General features: G+C 40.9%; 2 protein-coding genes across 2 annotated transcripts; both read right to left on the reverse strand.

The window, feature by feature from the left end:
• Positions 1 to 6,334: 6,334 nt before the first annotated feature.
• Positions 6,335 to 12,441, reverse strand: LOC139646574 (toll-like receptor 5). Its single transcript, XM_071522482.1, has 4 exons — positions 12,394 to 12,441; positions 8,714 to 11,003; positions 7,777 to 7,865; positions 6,335 to 6,730 (listed from the first exon to the last, which is right to left on the reverse strand). Exons 1-4 carry the CDS (start codon positions 12,439 to 12,441, stop codon positions 6,494 to 6,496), a joined length of 2,664 nt encoding a protein of 887 aa, XP_071378583.1. The 3' UTR covers positions 6,335 to 6,493.
• Positions 12,442 to 15,444: 3,003 nt separating this feature from the next.
• LOC139646599 (thrombomodulin-like) lies at positions 15,445 to 17,696 on the reverse strand. The gene has a single exon (XM_071522491.1). The coding sequence runs from the start codon at positions 17,525 to 17,527 to the stop codon at positions 15,830 to 15,832; it is 1,698 nt and encodes a 565-aa protein (XP_071378592.1). The 5' UTR covers positions 17,528 to 17,696; the 3' UTR covers positions 15,445 to 15,829.
• Positions 17,697 to 20,453: the final 2,757 nt, after the last annotated feature.

The raw sequence follows: 20,453 nt of genomic DNA on the forward strand, positions 1-20,453 counted from the left end.
CGAAGGCCGATCGGCTCCAACAGTAACCTAAGATAACATTACACACTGGGTCAGGGCAGTGTTTTGGGACAGGGAATTCATCCTGGGGCAGTGAGCTAAAGTTAGTCCTCTACTGTTGGCTCTTCTTTAGTCTGATTTGGGCTTTAAATCAAAACCGAGTGAGCCGTTACTTCAGAACTCTCACATTTCACTGCATTTCTTTTGATGTGGAATTTCAGAGCCAATCTTCTTCTCACGGTATCTTAAAGGGATGCTTTGACATTTCAAATTTAGTGTGTTATTTTTCTTCCCAGACACTTTCCACGTTGTGGTTCAAACGTTTCTATATGGGCGCTTCTGGGGAAACCTGATTAACTCATCACCAGGCATTGGTTTCAATGTGAACTCAACAGAAAATCCAAGGAAAAAGACATCACAGTTCTGTCCATGCTGTTTGATTGCCAAGGGATCTCTGAGAAGTGTAGTGCAAAAACATCACAGCAATGATCACTTAGTACCATAGATATTGCCCCAAAAAAACACAAGGATCTTGCTGGTTACCACTTTACTAATCAACTAAATGAGAGTTGCTGACTACAGGTCCCCAAGACCAACCAAGTGATGAATTCCTTCAGAACTTTGTGCCCTAAAAAGTGAAAATGTTCCACTGCAGTCAAATCTTGCTTTAAAATCACATCCCTCCTTGGCCTGGCCGTGCCAACAGTCACTCACAGCTACAGCGCTGGGAGCTGATGGGAAAAGCTGTCCTGCTACCATTAAAAATTCATAGTCTTGGCATCGGCCCAGTTCTCTCTTTCCCTCCCTCCCTCTCTCTCTCTCTCCAACCCCCCTTTCACACTAAAATATGGCAGCGTTCAGAGGCACATCACTCTCCAGCTGGGTAGAGCATATGCACTCAGTGGTTCACCTAGTGGTACACCCCCCTTTCCCCCCCCCCCCAGAACAGCCTGAATTCTTCGAGGCATGGATTCAACAAGAAGAAGAAACACCTCCAAGTCTGAGACCATGGTTCTCTCTTGAGCAGCAGTGGAGGAGTTCAAGGGTCTTGGGGTCTTATTCACGACTGAGGGTAAGAAGGATCGTGAGATTGACTGCTGGTTAGGAGCAGTAGTAATATGGGCGTTGTATCGGACCGTGGTGGTGAAGACAGAGCTGAGCCACAAAGCAAAGCCCTCGATTTAACTGGTTGATCTTCGTTCCGACCCTCACCTATGGTCACAAGCTTTGGGTAGTTACCAAAAAAATGAGCGGCCAAGAAGAGGCTCCTCCTCACCTTGGCTGTCTTCACTCTGCATGACGGAGTGAGGAGTTCAGTTCACCCAAGGATGCCCCCCACCTCTCTTTGGACCGACTGGGAGGAGACCTTGGGGTAGGCCCAGGACACACTGGAGAGAGTGCAACCTGTTTCCTTCATGACCCTGACCCACATAAGCTGCTACAAAATGGATGGATGGATGGATGGATAGTAATTCTATGAGAACAGTCTTCAAAGGAAAGGCACAAATGCAGCATTTGCTCAATGCACATAGAATGGCTGCCACTGTAGGACACTCGACCTTACCTGTATCCTGCATTAGTACAGCAGGATTTTCCAAACAGTTCTTCTTGGGGGTGAAGAAGCAGTGCAGCACATGTGCAGCAAGTATATGAAAAGTGTGACTTCTACAATGGCTGCATCTGTAGGCAGAAGATGTGCGATGGGAGGTTCATTGGAAAACCTGTAAATGGTGTCAGTGAGGAGGGAGGAAAAGTACCACCGTGCTTTAGTGTGTGTCGTGCTAGTTCTTTCCTCTCATCCCCTCACGCCCCTTCACCCCACCTAACCCCCAAAAACAAACTTCCCCAAACAAACAAACACTATAAAACACATTACATAAGTAAACCACCCACACTGGGGTTGCTTGATCCCTCTGTGCTAAAGGAAAGGTCTTATTTTGGATCATACAGGACGGTTTGTGTTCCTCTCAGCCTTGAACCTGCCCAGCTCCCCCATGGCTGCCTTTATTCTCCTCTTCCACTAAATCAAGGTGGTGAAGATGGGTCCACTTCCCTCAATGGATTCCTCCTCAGTCTTGCGTGAGCGGCCCTGTAATTATATTTGTTTAAACAGAGGTCAAATATTAGCTGTGGCCATGGGGTGGGGTTTATTACATTTCCCTGTGAGGGAGAATCTGAGAAGCAAGTGTGTCTGTTCTAAGTATATTCCACAGCCTGAAATAACTGTAAAGAAGCCAGAGACCTGGAGAGTTTGTTTACAAGGTAAATATTTGCTTCCACTTTTCAAATTGGATTTTGGTGGAGCCATCGGACTGGGCCAGAATCGAGGAAATGAAACAGGTTTGCCTTTTTTCCTCTTTTGATCAATGGTAGAGGTGAACGTTTTTTGTGTCAGTTTTCATTCATTGATTCATTCATTGTCTTTTCCCGCTTATTCCTGTTCAGAGTCACTGGAGGGCTGGAGCCTATCCCAGCATGCATTGGGCAGGAGGCAGGGAGACTCTCTACAGGTCACCAGTCCATCGCAGGGCTGTTTCAGCTTTTTCATCTTTTGAAATTAAGAAAACAATTATATGGTATTTCTAATCTCTCTAACCTGTTGCCTTTAAAATGTCTAAAATGAATATGGCAAACAAAATAATGCTAAGAGCCTTTCTCGTTTTTGCTTACGAAACAGTTATATTTTTTTGAAATATTGACTGATGAATTTCAAACACCAAACTGTGTCTCCCAAATAGATGCATAGAATCTTTGTAATGAAACTCTTAATTTCATTGGGTTTGGGTCATACTGAAGTTCAAAACCTTTGCTGAAAATCTGTTTCCTTCCAAATTGTGATTTTAAAATGTGACACCTGCTAAAGAAAACGAAGTTTTTATACATCTTAAGAAGTTTGCTTACAAAAGAGTAACATTTTAAATTCTCATATCTTAAGATAGTTTAGTTATCTTAAGATCTTTACTTGGCAACATCCGAGATGATATGATCGGATGTGTTGTTTGAAATGTTGAGCAATGAACATCAGGTAGCATCAGATATTTTTTTAATGGGTATATAGCACTTTGGTTCAAGGTTTATGGTTCAACCTTTGGAATGAAACCCTGCAAAACTGTTAGAATTGTATTTATTTATCTTTTTTTTTAAAATTTATTTAACTTTTTTTTTTTTAAGTAATTTTGGGCTTTAGTTGGGTTTGAACTCACAAAAAGCTTAGTTTAGTTTATTTGACAGTTTACACTTTACACAGGCACTTGTTCTAACAGCCAGGCCTTTTGATTCCTCTTAACTAACTTCCCATTAATGTGATAATCCATTAATGTAATAACAATTTGCAACCAATGGTGTAATAATCCTGTTTAAGTAACCTGTTAATGGGAAAGTTGAAATTTTCAGTGTTCAAAAATGTAATAACTGAACTGATAAGGTAATAACAGACAAAAAGTCAATATACAACTGTCATCCATTGACACATTTGGTTATTAACTAAGATGCTATATTAAAAAAAAAGGATGAATATGCATCCACTTTGATGATTATCAGTTTAATTCCATTTTTGAAAACTTCCCAGCCTTCCCATTCATGTAATAAAACCCAGTAATGTAATAATTACCATATTGACATGTTACCATGGGAAGTTATTGATTTAACAGTTGTAACAAGCTCTCAGGCTCGGTTAGGGTTTGATTCAACTTGTTTTGCTTCTGTTGCTTAAATTCACATTCTATAGAGCTGAGATGCTTAACGATGGGAAACTCGGCCCAGGAACATGAATTAAGACAATGGCTGTGTCTGAAAGCGCTTACTGTGGACATTTTGAACACACTAACATATTGCATTTTGACATTCAACACTGGTAAAATCCCAGAAAAAATAAACAACTGCAGAAAATATATCTATATACGTATATAGTTGACAGATGTTAATGCTGTACTATGTGTTCAGGTTAATAGACTGGGTGCAGTGTATAAGCAGCAGGAGCTTGTGGTATAATGTTCAGAACAGCTGGCTCATAAAGACTGGGAGGATACAGCCGGAGCCAACTGGAAGGAAGTTTTCCTCTGCCCAGTAGCTTCCTGTTTTCAGACACACAGGTCAAATTAAAGGAAGCAGGGCAGAGTCACATCCACCCTCGTTTTACAGTCCAAGAAACCCATGTGACATCTATGGTTAGAGACACCGTTTGCAGCTGCTGTTAAACTGAAATTCAGTTATTAAAAAGTATTCTTGTTAAATATGATATACACACATAAACGAATGCATTAATAAAGATTGTGTGATCACTAAAGTCTTCCAAACTAGAGCTATAAGGGATCAGTGTGCATTGACCTGGATTTGACAGTAGCCCACGACTAGAAGCAAATAAACAGGTAAAACTCGCCATCTAGTGGTGAAAATATAATTAAAACATCGACACTTTTCCAGTCCAAGGTGCTCCGATGCCCTGGGTCCAGGTTTTCATCTGAAAATTGGGTTTTTCAAACCTGATAACTGAGATTCTGATCACTCAGATTGGGATTTGGATTGGGTAATCCAAATCAAAGGCAGAGATTAGGATAGTTTTAATGCAGGATAATCTTGATCTCATTGGAAGGGTGGATTCTGGTTGGATTTAGAGGCATATTATATATGTTTATTACTAAGAAATTGTGATGTACTTGGTGAGGATGTGGAAAAATTAAAACCTACACTACCAGTCAAAAGTTTGGACACACACACTGTTATTTACTTTTACTATCTTCCATATTTTAGAATAATAGTAAAGACATCAAAACTATGAAATAACACAAATGGAATTATGCAGTGACCAAAAAAGTGTTAAACAAATCAAAGATATCTTATATTTTAGATTCTTTAAAGTAGTCGCCCTTTGCCTTGACGGAAAGGCAAAGGCTTTGGAAAGTAATTCTTACATAGGCATCAACTTCACTATTTATATTTTGTCTAAAAACAAATTTCAAACATTTAAGCATAAGCCTTTAGATCAAAATGGCTTTAAGATAATGAAAAACATAATACATTCAATCAGGTGTGTCCAAACGTTTGACTGGTAGTGTATATATCTTGAATATAGATTTAAAACAATATTCAATATTTACATTTTATTAAATGAACAAAACCTTTCAAATAAGTCTCATATTGTTAATCTGGTACCCAACTGGCACCGCTGCAGCAGGATGAACCAGCTGGATGGTCAGTTAGAGATGCTGTTGTGATTGAACCTTTATTTTTTAAAATGGTTCTTGAATTAATTAATGAAAACTGTTTACAGAGAAATGGGAGGTTTTGCTTTTAATTATTTTTCAATGAGACGTTGAATTTTGCCTTTAATTTATAACATTGTCCACTCGTGCAGATAAGTGAATGAAAGTAACATACAGTCTTTCACACTTTTTCATCTAGTACACTCTTGTCTTTTTGTCCAACAGATGGTGAGATAGAGGTCTATTTAAGAGACAGAGGTCTAATTATTTGCTTTTGGCTGGATTGTAAAAAAGTGAATTACAAACTCTGTCATTCTGATCAAGAGGAAAAGGGGCTGCTGTGCACTGAGAGCCAATTTGACAAACTCTGGAGTTCGGTCATGTTCTTCATCTCTTCTAAAATTTCAGGCACAGTAAAAGCTGCACTGGTGATTTGCTTCACCCTACAGGTGATCAGGGTGAACAACACTTCATTTGCATCAATAATTATTAGAAAAAGAATCATAGCATCTTTAAATGTCATTATTTTTTGTGGAGAGACTTTACCGCTGACATAAAAAAAAAAAACAGAAAAACAAAACAGAAAAAAATCAACGTCATATAAATTTAAAATGTATTTAACACTGTGCCATAGAGACATTAGTTGCAGAGAGTAGAATAAAAACAACCAAACAGTTCAGAGGGATAACAGTGAACAGACTGCTCGTTGCCATGGCAACAAAGAGTTTTTGGCACAGAGGAAAAGGTCTGTTTTTTTTGTTGTTGTTTTTTTAGCTCTCATCAGCTTCTGTAGATCTCAGGCGCAAAGGATATTGGAGTTTTTGGGCGTTTTTTTTTGCCTTCACTTCCTTTTTAGTCATCATGCCATTTATGGTTTGGGGACACTCACTTTGCCGGTTCCTTGGCAGTGATCACAATCAGCTCCTACTGATCAGAAAAAAACACACTTAAAATGAATAAAGTTTTTTTCCTAGCCCTACCCACTTCTGGATTAGACTTTATTCCTCAATGTTCATTCAACAGGTACCATTTTACTGTTTATATACAGTATTTACACACATATATTTTACTCCAGCATACAGGCATAACAAAACAAACCGAAATACTGTAATACGTTATTGATCCCCATGAGAGCACAGGGTCAATGTATTCGAATACAGAACAGCGTCCCTGCAGCTGATGAGGATTCAGTGACTTGCTCAAGGACACTTCGGCATCTTGGATATTTGCGATCACAGGGTTCGAAGCGGGTGTTGTTGACCCGGTGAAGGCAGATCTCTTTAACCCCAAAAAGTTCACATCTCAACTGGTCTGACCTGCTCAAGCTGGATACCATCCTCGTTTTCACACTGAATGTCAGGCTCAGGTTTGTCCTCTGTGGGCTTTTTCACCTTGGTGTTTTTGAGAATCTGAGAGACGAGCTGCTCGTAAAACCACGCTAAGTCCTGAGGGTCTTCAGGCCAGACCAGGTACTCTCTCCTCTGGACGAAAGCCCGGACCGCATTGTACTTCATCAGCTGGTAGTGCGGCACCTTGAATTCAATTCATTTTAGTGGAGATTTAGATCAGCGATGTAGGTCAAAAACTTCAATCAAATTTGTGTTTTATACTTTAATTCAATTGAATCCAGTTTGGTTAAAGGAAAAATCCACCCTTGGATATTTTTACACAGTTACACATCACCGACCTGTGATGTTCAATGTATTCCAGCAGTTATTTTGTGATGGTGTGTGTTGAAATGTACTTGTTTGTTATATGCGCTTTCCCTCAACCTGTCTCGTCTTCTTCCACTTCAGTTAGAGATTTCCTACATTTCCCAGAATGCCTTTCGACAAACCCCAGAAAACGTGCCTGAACTTGTTTCATCCAGTCATAGGTTTAGGTTTAGGTGGAGAGATCAATAACAACAGTGATCGCGATAATAAGATAGTAAGCACCCCTTACTAAAAACGCAACATGTCTTATAGCTGCTACTTTCTGTGGAGAAATCGATATCTCTATTCCACAACGGATTTCTCCTCGTATGATTGTTGAACATCAGTGCAAAAAGGTCTAGAAAGAAACCCTTGTTCTTTGATTCTGAGGGACTGATACTAAAATCTGACGTTTGGCCTTTGATGTTTTAGATAGCTGAAAAAGCACTATCAAACTCCATTGTAGCTGCTCTATAAATATCTCGTGACATCACGTTGCTTGATTACATTTGGCCAGTTTTCCACAAAAATAAGAAAAATACACAACTAAATGGGCCTAGAAACGCAAGGTGCATTGCCAATAGTTGTTTTTCTTTAACATTGTTTTAGGTTAGATTTTTCCTTTAAGTGCATCTCACATATGAGTGTAAAGAAAACAACATTTTCAAAAATAGGCAAAAAGAGAGGGTGTATGATAGGAATGACGAGCACAAGTAAATCAAATCTCACAGAGAGACAAGTTGCTCAACAGTGACAATGCCAAATCAGATCGAATAAAAACAATGTTAGACAGACCGATAGAATGAACAAACAGTGGACAATCAAACTGCCAACATGACCACCGACAGACAACTCTGCTGACCAATCAGCAGCCAGATACACACCTTCTCTACCACCAACATGATCAGGACGTTTGTCAGCTCCTCCAGCATCCGGCCCTGGGCCAGAGTGAACGCCTCCAGGCACCAGCCGTCTACGAAGAGACACCAGCAGGTCAGTTTTGGTGTCTAAATTTTCCTCTTTGATATTTTAAGGGGTTTTTTGCTTCATTATATAGCACAGTGGAGAGTGAAAGGAAAGATGCAAGACAAAGAGAGGGGATGATATGTGACAAAGACCACAAATACATGGCATCAGGACACTCCTCATCTGTTTTATTTTGTATACTTGGCTAGATACTACCATTCTGTCTGACCCTTTGCTTCTATTCACTCCATTCACAAGGACTATTCAAATGAGAGTTGTGATTGCAGTATCCATTTTAAGAGGCAGTGCAAAGAATAGAAGACATGAGTCTGACTAATAAAAAACGCATAAAGTATGAAAATGATGGCCTTTTTATGTTCATTCTATGGGACGAGAGGATACTGCGCACCTGGCTTAAAGAATCTGAGACAGGTGCAAATGGAGCCAGCCTTAGAAATATGGAAATGGAATACAGTTATTGTTTTGCAAGTAATGTGTACAGGACTTCACTGTCCCTCGTATTTCTGCAGTCATCTAGCTAATACATCTAAAATGCATAACCTGTTCTATATGATTCGATTGTTTTTCAATTAACATAAAAATATCTTTAAAAATATTGTCTGTCATGTTTGTAATACTGCTGTTAGTAAAATTTCTCATTGAATTTAGCCATGCTAGCTCAGATCCTCATACACATATTTCACTGAGGGACTTTGTAACTTGGAAATTGTATGTAGCTTGTTTTTGAAACTAGGAAAAAAAAGCTTGAAATTTATCATGGGAGTATAAAAAATTAAAGCAGACATTATGTCAGCTTCCAATAATTTCTCCAAATCAATGTCAGAAACCCTGTACCTTTAAGGAACTCCTTGGACACGATGCACACGGTCTTCCGGCTGGCCCAGACGGCGTCTCTGATGTTGGAGAGGTGATCCTCGCCCGGCAGGAAGTCTCTGGCCTCAAAACAACAGCGGAGGATGTTCTCCGGCGAAAACTGGCAATCCAGCTTCTTTAGCAAAGCAGCCTCCACCCACCTGTAGTCACTGTCGCTGAAGCAGAGGTAGGCGTCATACTGGACGTCGCCTGCAGGAGGCGGTGTTTGCGGGCCCTCGAGAACCCTGCCGACGATCTTTTTGTAAATGATGAACATGCGTCCGCGGAATCGGGTGTAAACAATCGCATTGACGATGACGAGGAGGAGGAGGAGGGTGGAGCAGACGAAGAGAGCGAACCTCAGATCCTCGGCGGCGCTCTCTTCGTCCTCGCACGGCTCGATGATCCGGTAGTAATCCAGCAGCGGAACGCTATAGAGATCAGAGGGGAACTCACATCTGTACTCCTCAGGACTCTGGAGAGTGGCGTTGGTCTCGTTCAGCCACGTCAGGAAGCTCTCCAGATTGCAGTCGCAGTGGAACCGATTCATCGCCAGGTTGATGAAGCTGAGAGAGCGAAAGGTGGCGGGGTCAGGAGAGGCCAGGAAGTTGTCTGAGAGGACGAGTCTTTTCAGGCTGATGGGAAAGACGTCCGGCTGCAGATAGGTCAAAGAGTTAGAGGAGAGGTCGATCTCCAGTACCGAGGTGAGGCCGCTGAAAATCCCTTTGGGAAGAGTAGTGAGTGAGTTGAAGCTTAAATCGACGGCGATGAGATTCTCAAGACGATCAAACAGGTCAAGGCACTTCCCCTGTGCCCAGATTGTCTGCAGGGAACTGTCGTGAAGATCCAGCACTTCCAAACTGTTTGGACGAGGCACTGAAACGTTTGAATTTATTGTGCACCACTTGATGAAGTTGCCACCGTAGAATAAATTCTTGAGGTGCTTGAATTGTGTTACAATGACATAAACATCCTCCAAGTTTTTCAATCTGTTGTCCCTTATACTCAAATGGATACTGTTACTGCCTAACTTAATGATGCTTCTCAGTGATTCGGCGTTCAATTTATTGTCATCCAAAAGGAGATACTCTAAGCTGGGCAATGATGCAGGAAAACCTAAGTCTCTGAGCGAGTTTCCTGTTAGATATAATGCTCTTAATTTGGGAAAACCACTGAATGACTCATATGCCAATGCACCAATATGGTTGTAAGACAAGTCTAACACTCTAAGGTCTGTCAGATTAGCAAATGTGTGAGAGTATATTTCCCCTAGTAGGTTGAATGACAGGTTGAGTAATCGTAAATGTCCTTGAAGCCCATCAAAGGCATTTCTATTTATCTGATTGACTTTATTATGGGAAATGTCAATTATTATTGCGTCTTTTAGTGGGCTAAAAACACTCCTCTGCAAAACAAATATCCTGTTCCTAGACAGATCTAAAGCACTAATTGCACTATTCTTGAGGCCTTCAAACGTGCTGTCGTCCGGATCGGGGAAGTTGTCATGTGAAAACCCTTTACCAATGTGTCCAGACAGTTTAAGTTGACCAATATGAGTCCCCTCAATCGCTTTGAGAAATTGTGCCAAATTGTTCACGTTTAACCCAGTGGAGGACAAGTCAAGCTTATTAAAGGCCATCTCTCGGAAAGGATTCCCACATCTTCCCCAGTCAAAACCTGCACTACCCATGGCATTGAAGCGGTTGGAGTCCAAGTTCAGCAGCTGGAAGTATTTGCCCCGGAAACCAACCAGATCCTCCTCACATATCATTTCAATTCTGTTCAACTTGAGGTTCAGCTCTGTGAACTTTGTCAGCTTTGAAAAGAACCGGGCAGGGCGGAGTCTCTCTATACGGTTCCCAAAGAGATCAAGTGATTCCAAGGACAAAAGTGGTTGCAGATAGCTTTCCTTCAGTATGGAGTCCCCCAGTTGACAATAATCCAAATAGAGGCTCCGTAAACTGGAAAGTCCCTCAAACGCCTTTGGCTCCAGCTGAAGATTAATATTGTAGCCTAGGACAAATCGAGTCAGTTTTTTTTGCCTGAGGAAAGCATTGTTCCTTATCGTTAGTTTCACATTCTGCATTCCAAGATCCAACTCCTGCAGCTCCTCAAGGCCTAAGAGGGAGGTGTCGTTGATTTCACTGATGTAGTTGTTCTCCAGGTAGAGGTGGGTGATGAAGGGAGGCAGCGCAGGAACCCAAAAGTGGTGCTGTGAGGCGCAGTTGGCTATGGAGCCATATAAACGGCATGATGGGTAACATCTGGGTACCTGCAGGTAGGAGGGTAACAATATACCATTTGTTAAAATTGAAACTTAAAGGATAACACTGGTGTTTTTTAATGCATTTCTTACCGTCAACAAATCCCATGAAAATAACAAAATCAGCAATTAATTTGTTTTGCAAACAAGTCTCGTCCATGTATCCAATGACGCCATGTCCCGGTAGCCATAGAACTCCATTGTATCAAAAAAATGATTAAAAACACTTCAAAGAGCCATGCCGTTGCTCTGGGCAGCATTTTTCATCATCACGATGCACCGGGCCAGCCGACTTTTTCCTCAAACAACTTAATAAGCCGGCTGTAAACACGTTTTCAGTCTCAGGAAAGTAGTTCCGTAGCACCGAAAATAGTCCCCATTGTAATGAAGAATTTGTTCCCATTTGAATTTGATTTGGTAATAACTACAACACTCTGACTTTTCGTGGTAACAGTTAGCGATTTTTAAAATTTACACTATGTCTTTGTGAGCTGTATTTAAAGGTTTTTAGCTTACAATTGGAGCCAATTACTTCAGTTTGAAGGCTAAAAAGGGAACGTGGGAAGTCGGAAAGAAAAGGGAGTAGAGCAAATGCATTGTTGATTTTATTATTTTCATAGGATTTGTTGATGGTAAGAAATGGATTAAAAAACACCAGTGTTATCCTTTAACTGAAATCTACAATCTACATTTCAGTAATTTACACAAGGGGAATGTCATCCCTTCTCCTCCGTCATTCAAATACCCCCTGCTCCTCACACACTGCAGAGAAACAGCAAATATATTGTGACTACTAGGGATGGGACGATATGCTTATCTCACGATACAATACTCGATACTCGATACGTGGTTCACAATTCGATACAACCACGACACAGTGTAATAAATAAAAGTTCAATCACAACAAAGTCTAACTGCAGATGTTTATGTTTATTTCTGAGCCACAAATTTTTCTAGCGATGGCACTGGCTTGCTAGATTTTAAACAACAATTTAAAAATGTCATTACAAAGTGCAAATAATATAATTTGGATGGAGAGTTTGTGAAATTGTGATGGGCAGGTCGTCTCATTTGTGATTACTACAGCAGAATAAAATGGAGCTCATATCACAGTTCATTTTTCTGCCCCACGATACGTATTGTCACATTTTTGTATTGCGATATATTGAATTTCGATATATCATCCCATCCCTACTGACTACAACTGGGCAGACAACAACATGCAAATCACTGTATTATAGTTTCATGTCAAAATAAGAACATTTCCATTTAATCTTCTTGAGGCAGAAAAGAAATAGCCTAGATTGTTAAACTTTTTTCTCATGACAATATGTTGTACTGTGAGCCTGTTATTGTCTAATTATTCACATTTGAGCTGAATGCATTGCTCCACGCCTACCTGTAGGTAAACGCCAATGACAACCAACTGAAGAGGCAGCGTCCACATAATTGCCTTATGAAGAAAGGAAAACAAAAAGGTCGTAAATCTTAGAGGAAGTGACCTGGTTGCATTGGTCCTGCAGTGTAAATGTCACACTGGACAATTGTATCAGCCTTAAGTAAAACCCAGATTCACAAAGGAAAGGCGAGCGCAGTGTCTTTCAGATTGTTTGCTCTGGCAGGTTCATAGTTCACCTCATGTCACAGCGCTGAGTACACATCCATTCATGCCTGACAGGACTGAGCTTCTATTAATAAAGCTTCCCTCTAACAATCCACATGTTTGGCTTGAACTAATAGACATTTGAAGGTGTGATATTGTAGGAACTAATACTGTTGATGCACCTGCCTTTATACAGACGGCTATTTTTAGTGTCCATGCCTGTATAAAAAACACAGTGGGGGAAGGTTTCCAAGGTTGCCCAAAGATAAATAAAAACAATAAAGAGATAGGAAGTACCTTGAATGCAAAAAATGAAAGGTTATTAATGCTACATATAAGCACACAAATGGACAAAAGTGCATAAGTGAGCAAGGGATAAACACAGAAAAGGCTTATATACTGTACATGCAGCTATATGTGTCCATGCCTGCGAAATGTATGATGCATTGAATTTATTTATATAAGTCTACAAACAATGTGAAACTCATTTTACGTCACCATGTTATCCAATAAATCACAAACCATTTTTCATGTTTAAAATAAATGGACATCAAATGGAATGTGGGAAGGGACATGGGTCACTCTGGGAGAGTTTTCAAGGTAGAAAACAATATAATACAACACGTCATCCCAAAATAACTCCTGGGATGCATTGAACATCAGAGATTGATGATATAGGAGAGTATCAGACGGTTGATTTTACCTTGAACACTGCTTGCTGTGAACCGAATTGCCCCATTGGGGACAATAAAGACGTATACTACTACTACTACTACCTTGGTACAATCACCACTTTAAAGAGAATGTATTTTATTTTAAGGTAAAAACTGTAATTTTAATGCAGTTTTATAAGTTTTAGAAAACACGTGAAATCATTGTAAAAATTGACATTATATGATCTGCTATTTTACAGTTTGTTTTTCTTTTATTTACAGTAGGCTATCACTGTAAAAAAAAACAAAAAAAACAAAACATTTATAAGACTGGTGCAGGGGGTTATAGGGGGCGGTGCTGCGTCCTGTGTGTTTCCTATAATACTCCTTCGTTTATATTGTGTCTGTGCTTCTCAATAGTGAGTTTTTCGTTACCTTATCGTAGGTTATTGGCGGTGCTCTGATCTATCACTATGGTATTCCTATAATATTCCTATAGGGAGCTGGATTAACAGTTTTCCGGTGATCTCTGTATCGTATTCTTCTAAAAAATGATTACAGATTACTTATTCGTAAAGGCTCAGTACGCTTGGTATTTTAATCGTAATAATAATATGCCGTACTGAATATAGCCTATAAATACGTGGGGATGCAACAGAACTAAACTAAACTGTAATCTGACATTTCTAACAGCGATTGTGATCTGTCATGCACACCTTGCGGTCAGATCAGAGATTTGCTCCTGGAACTTCTGATCTTCCGAGAAAGTGTTTTGGAAACCGATTAGAAAGAAGCTTAGTCCGCCACAGATCTGCCTCGTTACCTCCAAAACCAAATCATTACCGTGAGAAATGAAACATCTTACCTGTGTTGGAGTTATGCAAAGTGGGAGCGCCAAGCGGGCCGCACTGTTTCTCTCGTGCGGGATGAGTCTGTAAAACCACTCCTCCCTAAAACATACACCAGGCCCGAAATATTCTCAGTGTTTCCAGTAACTTCACTAATATCCCCCCCAGCTGTCTTTTTGCAGCCACTGTTCAGGTCTAAATCTGCAAGACTGCGACCTATAGACGCCTCTCTGCCTCTGTCCTGACAGAGCTAATTTAACTGAATATTTCGCAATTTCCCAAATTGGCCAAACAGGTTCTTCCTCTTTCAAAAACAGACTCATTCCTCATTTTTACTCTCCAGTAGTTAGATACTTAGATTATATGACATGCATGATGTATATAATATGTAGGCTATATGATGTCGTATGATATATTACCTGTATATGATGTAGTATGGTATATGACTTGTATGATATAGTATCATAAATTACATGTATATGAATATGATGTAGTATGGTATATGACATAGTATGGTAATAAATAATAAGTAATAAATAAAGGGGCATATAAACTTGACTTGACTATAGAGTGGATCATTGGCGAGCTTAATGAAAAGTCTAGTAGGCCTAAGTACCTACGAAAGATAACAATAATATTTCAATAATATTCCTATAGGGAGTTACGGAGTGTGTAATAGTCACTTTAAAGTTAAAATACTTATCGTATTTTATGGTATTTTTGGCTGATTTATCTCCGATGGTATCAGTGTAATATTTCCAATAAGATGTAGCCAAACACACAATTTCATATTTCCAATAGGATATTATAAATAGCTTTGTTGTGACATGTGTATAGCATCCGTCTGGCCTATGTTTTCTTTTTCATACTTGGTTGAGGTGAAAAGTGAGGGAGTTCAGGTAGGCCCATTTCATCTTTGATTTATAATTATTATGCTCCATAATATTATCTCAATCTTTACGGCTACATTGTGAGTTTATTGGGTGTTAAGTTACTTTTCAACACATCACAGTTGAAAAGTGACACACGTGTGTGAATATGGTGGAAATTACATTAATTTGAAGAGTGCATAGTAACAATCAGTGGGAGATTTAATGTCACTGGGGGGGCAGTGGGGGGGTAAAATATTGTTTCCCCCATTTTCTTCCTAAAAGGTGAGGTTAGCAGAAGGGGAAGCAAAACATTTACTTTCAACAAGGCTGGTGTCATGCTCTGCCATCTGGTTAAACTGCCAGTCAGTTTTCCTCCACATGGTGGCGCAATCCTCCTGTCAGAAAAGGGTGATGGGGACAGGGTGCCATGAAAGAAAAAAAACAAACAAAAACAGACATCTCTCTCAGTCTCAGTTTCATAATTTAATAGTGTTCAGGTACAAACTTTTACAAACAATAGTTCTTCGTCACTGTTTATGTACATGTCTGCTGTTTGGTGTGAGTTGAATGGCGGATGTGATCAGTTTTCATTTCCAAAGCTGTGGGTTCATGTCGGCTTCTTCCCTGACGAAAAATCACTATAATATTCCTATAATATTCCTATAAAGACTTATAAGTATAGCCTATCAATAGTGAGTTTGCAGTGACCTTATCTTATCTCCTATGGAATCACTGTAATATTCCTGTGAACTTCCTATTCGTTTTGCTGTAATATCTGTACGGTATCCTTCCAAAAATGTATTATGGGATTGCTATAGCTCCTTTTCGTTAGGGAAATCACATCTGTTGAGATTTACATTCATGTGTCTTGCTTCAAATGTCTCTCTGCGGCTGTTTTGTCATGATTTTCGGTCGTTACATGCTCTAAATCGTGAGCCTCGTCCCCCGGAGCTTTGAGCGCACCGGCACTCTCCAGTTTACCTCTTCTTTTGAGGATGTGATGAACCAGAAAAACCAACACCAAGATAACAACGACGATACACACTATGATCCCCAGAAGACCCCCTGCTGTCACCTTGGCGGGTCGCCTGGTCGGTTCGGGATATTTCACACTTGGTGTAATGAAGACATATGGAGTTGTGGCCACTCCGGAGCCCTCCCATCCCTCCGTGTCCTTATCCGTGGTCACTTCAGTCTTTACGCACCTGTACTGCTCAACTAATGTGTAGCCCGCAGAGCAGGAACACACATAACTCCCGTATGTGTTTTTACAACCCTGGTCACAGTAAAACATATTGCACTCGTCTATGTCCAAGCAAAACATCCCGTCTTGCCTCTCGTCCGATATATACCCACCAGGACAATCGCACTGGTATCGATCATTGGGGTCGCACTCTGCAGGACATTCGTCGCGACCACAGTGGAGTTTACACTTATCCGGTGTCTCCGGTATCACGATATGTCCCTCAAAACACGAGCACTGGTAGCTGCCGGGGGTGTTGCTGCACATGTGCTCACACGGAGCGGACACACACTCGTCTACGTCGACGCACTGGCCGCCTGTCAGCCGGTATCCGTCCTTGCAGACGCACTGAAATCCGCCGACGGTGTTGACGCACTTGAAGTTGTCCCCCGGGCACTGCCTCTCGTCGCGGCAGTCGTTGAAGTCCCTGCACGACCTACCGTCCTCCGCCAGTTCAAACCCCTGTTCGCACATGCACGAGTATAAGTCGCCTTCCTGGTGACAGATTTGCTGGCAGCGCAGTAACAGACACGGGTCGTCAAGGTCCGCTTCACAGGTGACATTGTTTCCAGGGTTTACCTCTCGCCCCGGCGGGCAGACGCAGGAGGGGGCATTCTGGTGATCATCAGCACATTTGTACTCGCACCCACCTTCCTCTATCTCGCAGCTCCAGGGCGCCGGCAGCCATTGGTCAGAGAAGCAGATATATTTAGTCTCCGTTGGCCTGCGGACAGCGATGCTCCCCGGCGGCAAAGACAACACATCCTCGCCCTCAAAACCGTAAGGGGTCCTGTAGGTGACAGTCTCGCCCTCTGCAACCTCTAGACGCGTGCACGGGTTTTGGAAGCTGAACTCGCAGAGAAACCCGGCCGCCTGTTTGCTGCATGGCTCCTGTATCCATTTGAAGTCGTCATCTTTGGAAACCGAGACACACTGGGGAGAGGAGCAGCTGCTGTCGAAAGTCGGTGCCCAGTTGTAGAAGTCGGACTCGCCGTCTTTAGTCACCCACTGGAAGCCCCGCAATTCAGCAGTAGCGTCTGGACAGCCGATCGGTAGATGCAAACCGATCCAGTATCGCCCCAAAAGGCTCCCCAACAAGATCAAAAGAGTATCGTGTGATACAGACGACCGAACTGTCATTAAGTGTCCACCCTTTTCTCTACATTGGTCCTGGGCGGTTGTGAAATCGCCGGGATCTTGGAACACCGCAAAACATTGGTTCCCAATGCAATATCCGTTATTCGGATCTATCCCGCTGACGCCTCCAATCAGGAACGTTAGTGCAATGGTAAACAGTCCCGTAACATCCTTCATGTTTGAAACTCGGTTGTGTCCGTTTAACTTTGTGCGCGTCACAGTAGCCTATGGCCTTGTTTGTTTGAGAGTGTTTACCCAGCCGACAGCTCGCATTTATAACCCCCCAACTCCATGTTAGTGCTCTGACCGAGGAAGGAAGTTGCTTTTTATCACCCTGCTGCGCCGCTCACTGTCCTTCAAAAAACTTTCTCTGCCCACCGTGACAGCGCACTGCGCACCACATCCCCAATTACGCACGCTTTTTTACGCACGCTTTCACGCACGCACAGGCGCATCTAGCCCACTCCCCTATTTGCCAAAGCCCCTCCTTGCGTAACAGCACTCCACTGCAAAAAAATGTCCATCTTAACAAGTCATTTTGTCTCATATCCAGTCTTAAAATCTTGTTTCCTTAACACAAGTGGGACATTCTTACAGTTGGTTGAGAAAGTTAAACTTGTTCCCATTGCAATTTAACTTGTTTCAAGAATTTGCAAGAAATGAGTGTCAACATCTTAAAACAAGGAAGAATAAGGCAGATCACTTCACTAGAATCAAGGAAGTGACATTTGATTGAAGAAAAATCTTGAAACACGGTGATTTAGGCTACATTGGAGGCATGTGACTTAATCTCACCCCATTGCTGATTTCTTCACTTGTTTTGAGAAAAATATGATTTAAAACATAGTACAAGATTACTATGATGACTTGATGGATATGTATTTTTTTTTTTTACAGTGCATCTACCCCACTCCCCTATTAGCGATAGCTCCTCCCTGTGTGTGTGTGTGTGTGTGTGTGCGTGAGGGTCTGTGTGTGTGTGTGTGTGTGTGTGTGTGTGTGTGTGTGAGTGAGAGAGAGAGAGAGAGAGAGAGAGAGAGAGAGAGAGAGAGAGACTACCACATATCACCACTACACACATGGAATGACTACAGAATAAACTTTATCAAGTAGTAAGAGGTAAGTAGAAAGTGACCTAAGCAAAGATGAGCCATTATGCCAGGAGCTTCTCTTCTATTTCTTTGATATGAAACAGATGAAACAGCTTAAGTGTACAACTTCACCCCCCTGGACTGGATGCCAGTCCATCAGAGAGGCTTCACCTCAATCCATCTCATCCATTCTTATTTCTTCTCGTCAGTTTCTATCTTATAATATAATAGTGGCACGGCCCTTACCATAGCTTGCACTATTGATGATCTGGGAACTGAGGCTTATTCTATTGTTACACTCATTGTAAGTGGTTCTGGATAAGAGCATCAGCTAAATGCCTAAAATGAAAATGTAAATGTAGGAGCCCTTTCTAGGTCTTTCCTCAGAGGTTTTCGGGCAGAGGAAATGGGAGCTATAGACAGCTGACAAAAGGGATTTGCTTCAATTAAACCTTTCATTTCAAAAATAAGTAATCAAACAAGAGTTTACATACATTGTCTTGAAGGGACACAAAGGAAAATAGCTGCTACATCGCAAGACACTGCAGCAAAAGGTAAAGAATTATTATACCTGGTCCATTGTAATCTGGCTCTGGTGTTGGCATAACCCAAAAGCATTCGCCACACAAATGGAGGACATGAAATAAACTTTTATCCTTTTTAATTTATCATTCAAAAGTGACATATTTATATTCCATAACAAAAAGGCAGACACGGCAGCAGGTGAAACCTTGCAATAGCCTGTCACACAGGTATGAGGACTAGGCAGATCTAAATAAGGTGCAAATACATTCATTATAGCAGCAGTTTTACATTCATCTTGTGGTGGCGTTCTCTCAAAGTTAGTGGATTGTGACTTCAAGACAAATCTGTTATACAGCATGATCAGCAGCATTCAGCTCAGTCAAACTCATATAAATGTAGGCAGCAAGGTACAGTCAGTATAGCACCACAGGATTGTCACTGAATATGATCACATGAAATTCTGTTACATTTTTAATGCTCTGATACATTTAAACTAATTAAACTCCATTTCCATAAAAGTGGTGTAAAAGACCCCATTTATATTTACAGTGTGGGGTACATTTTACAGTTTCAATGCATGAAATGAGGGAATAAAAATACCATACCATACCATGTGTTTATAATTCATTGGCCCAAGGTTACTACTTTTTAAGTCCTGCGGAGTCACGGTTGAATACTCCGATTTACGATTTACTCCAAAATTTTATATATCAATATCTTAAGTTCATTATTCGCTATCTCTAAACCATAGAGGATTCAGTCTGTCAGAGTGTGGGCAATTTGTCAAGGACTTAAGTTACCTACTATCTTTTAGGAAGTACTGCAATTTGTTTTTATGTTGTGTTATCAATTATGTTAAAGAGAAGAGTGTCACTATTATACCTCATTTTGGAACAAAACTCTTCAATTCTACTTGTGTAGAATGGGTCCCAGGACTGTCGCAGTGGTTTCAAAAAAGCCTGAACACACAAAGCCATGGAGTTAGTCAGCATCAGAAGCATTTCTATAGGAATCAATACATTCTATACAGTGGTCAGTGACAAAATCAAACACTTATTTCACTAACTCTTTCCCAGAAAATGCAAAGTCCAAGAAATACAATCACATCTGATGAGCAAACATCAGTCGCTTTGAGTCAATGTCCCCTTCTAACACACACCAGACAACAGCAAATTCTTTGTGTTTTACATTAAAAATAAGGATAATTTTGATCCCTTTTGTGGAAACTTGTGGTAGTGAAGCAAAAACTGGTTTTATCAAAAGGTAAAAACCGTAAAGACAAGTCATTTACAAACAAGTTTTACAAGGAATATGTGGAATATAAAATTACTGACTAGTTTTAATATGAAGATATTGTCAAGCCAATACCAATGCAGATAATTTGACCCCTTTTATACACTACAGGATTAAAATACAGCTCCGTTTTCATTACGGTATAATCAGACAGCAACTACTTGTAACAAAACGTGACCAATTTTTTTCATTAC

Source organism: Centroberyx affinis, unplaced genomic scaffold, assembly GCF_046629955.1.
Source record: "Centroberyx affinis isolate AG114_WGS23_722 - 3 ecotype Tasmania unplaced genomic scaffold, CSIRO-AGI_Caff_v1 ptg000091l_1, whole genome shotgun sequence".
Classification (NCBI taxonomy): domain Eukaryota; kingdom Metazoa; phylum Chordata; class Actinopteri; order Beryciformes; family Berycidae; genus Centroberyx; species Centroberyx affinis.

Excerpts from the sequence above, each read along its gene's own strand:
- LOC139646574 (XM_071522482.1), bottom strand. The coding sequence starts at position 12,441 with ATGTGGACGCTGCCTCTTCAGTTGGTTGTCATTGGCGTTTACCTACAG. Across the intron at positions 7,866-8,713 it reads GTCCAAGGAGTTCCTTAAAG|ACGGCTGGTGCCTGGAGGCG; the intron begins GTACAGGGTTTC and ends GTCTCTTCGTAG. Across the intron at positions 6,731-7,776 it reads TCATGTTGGTGGTAGAGAAG|GTGCCGCACTACCAGCTGAT; the intron begins GTGTGTATCTGG and ends ATTGAATTCAAG.
- LOC139646599 (XM_071522491.1), bottom strand. The coding sequence starts at position 17,527 with ATGAAGGATGTTACGGGACTGTTTACCATTGCACTAACGTTCCTGATT.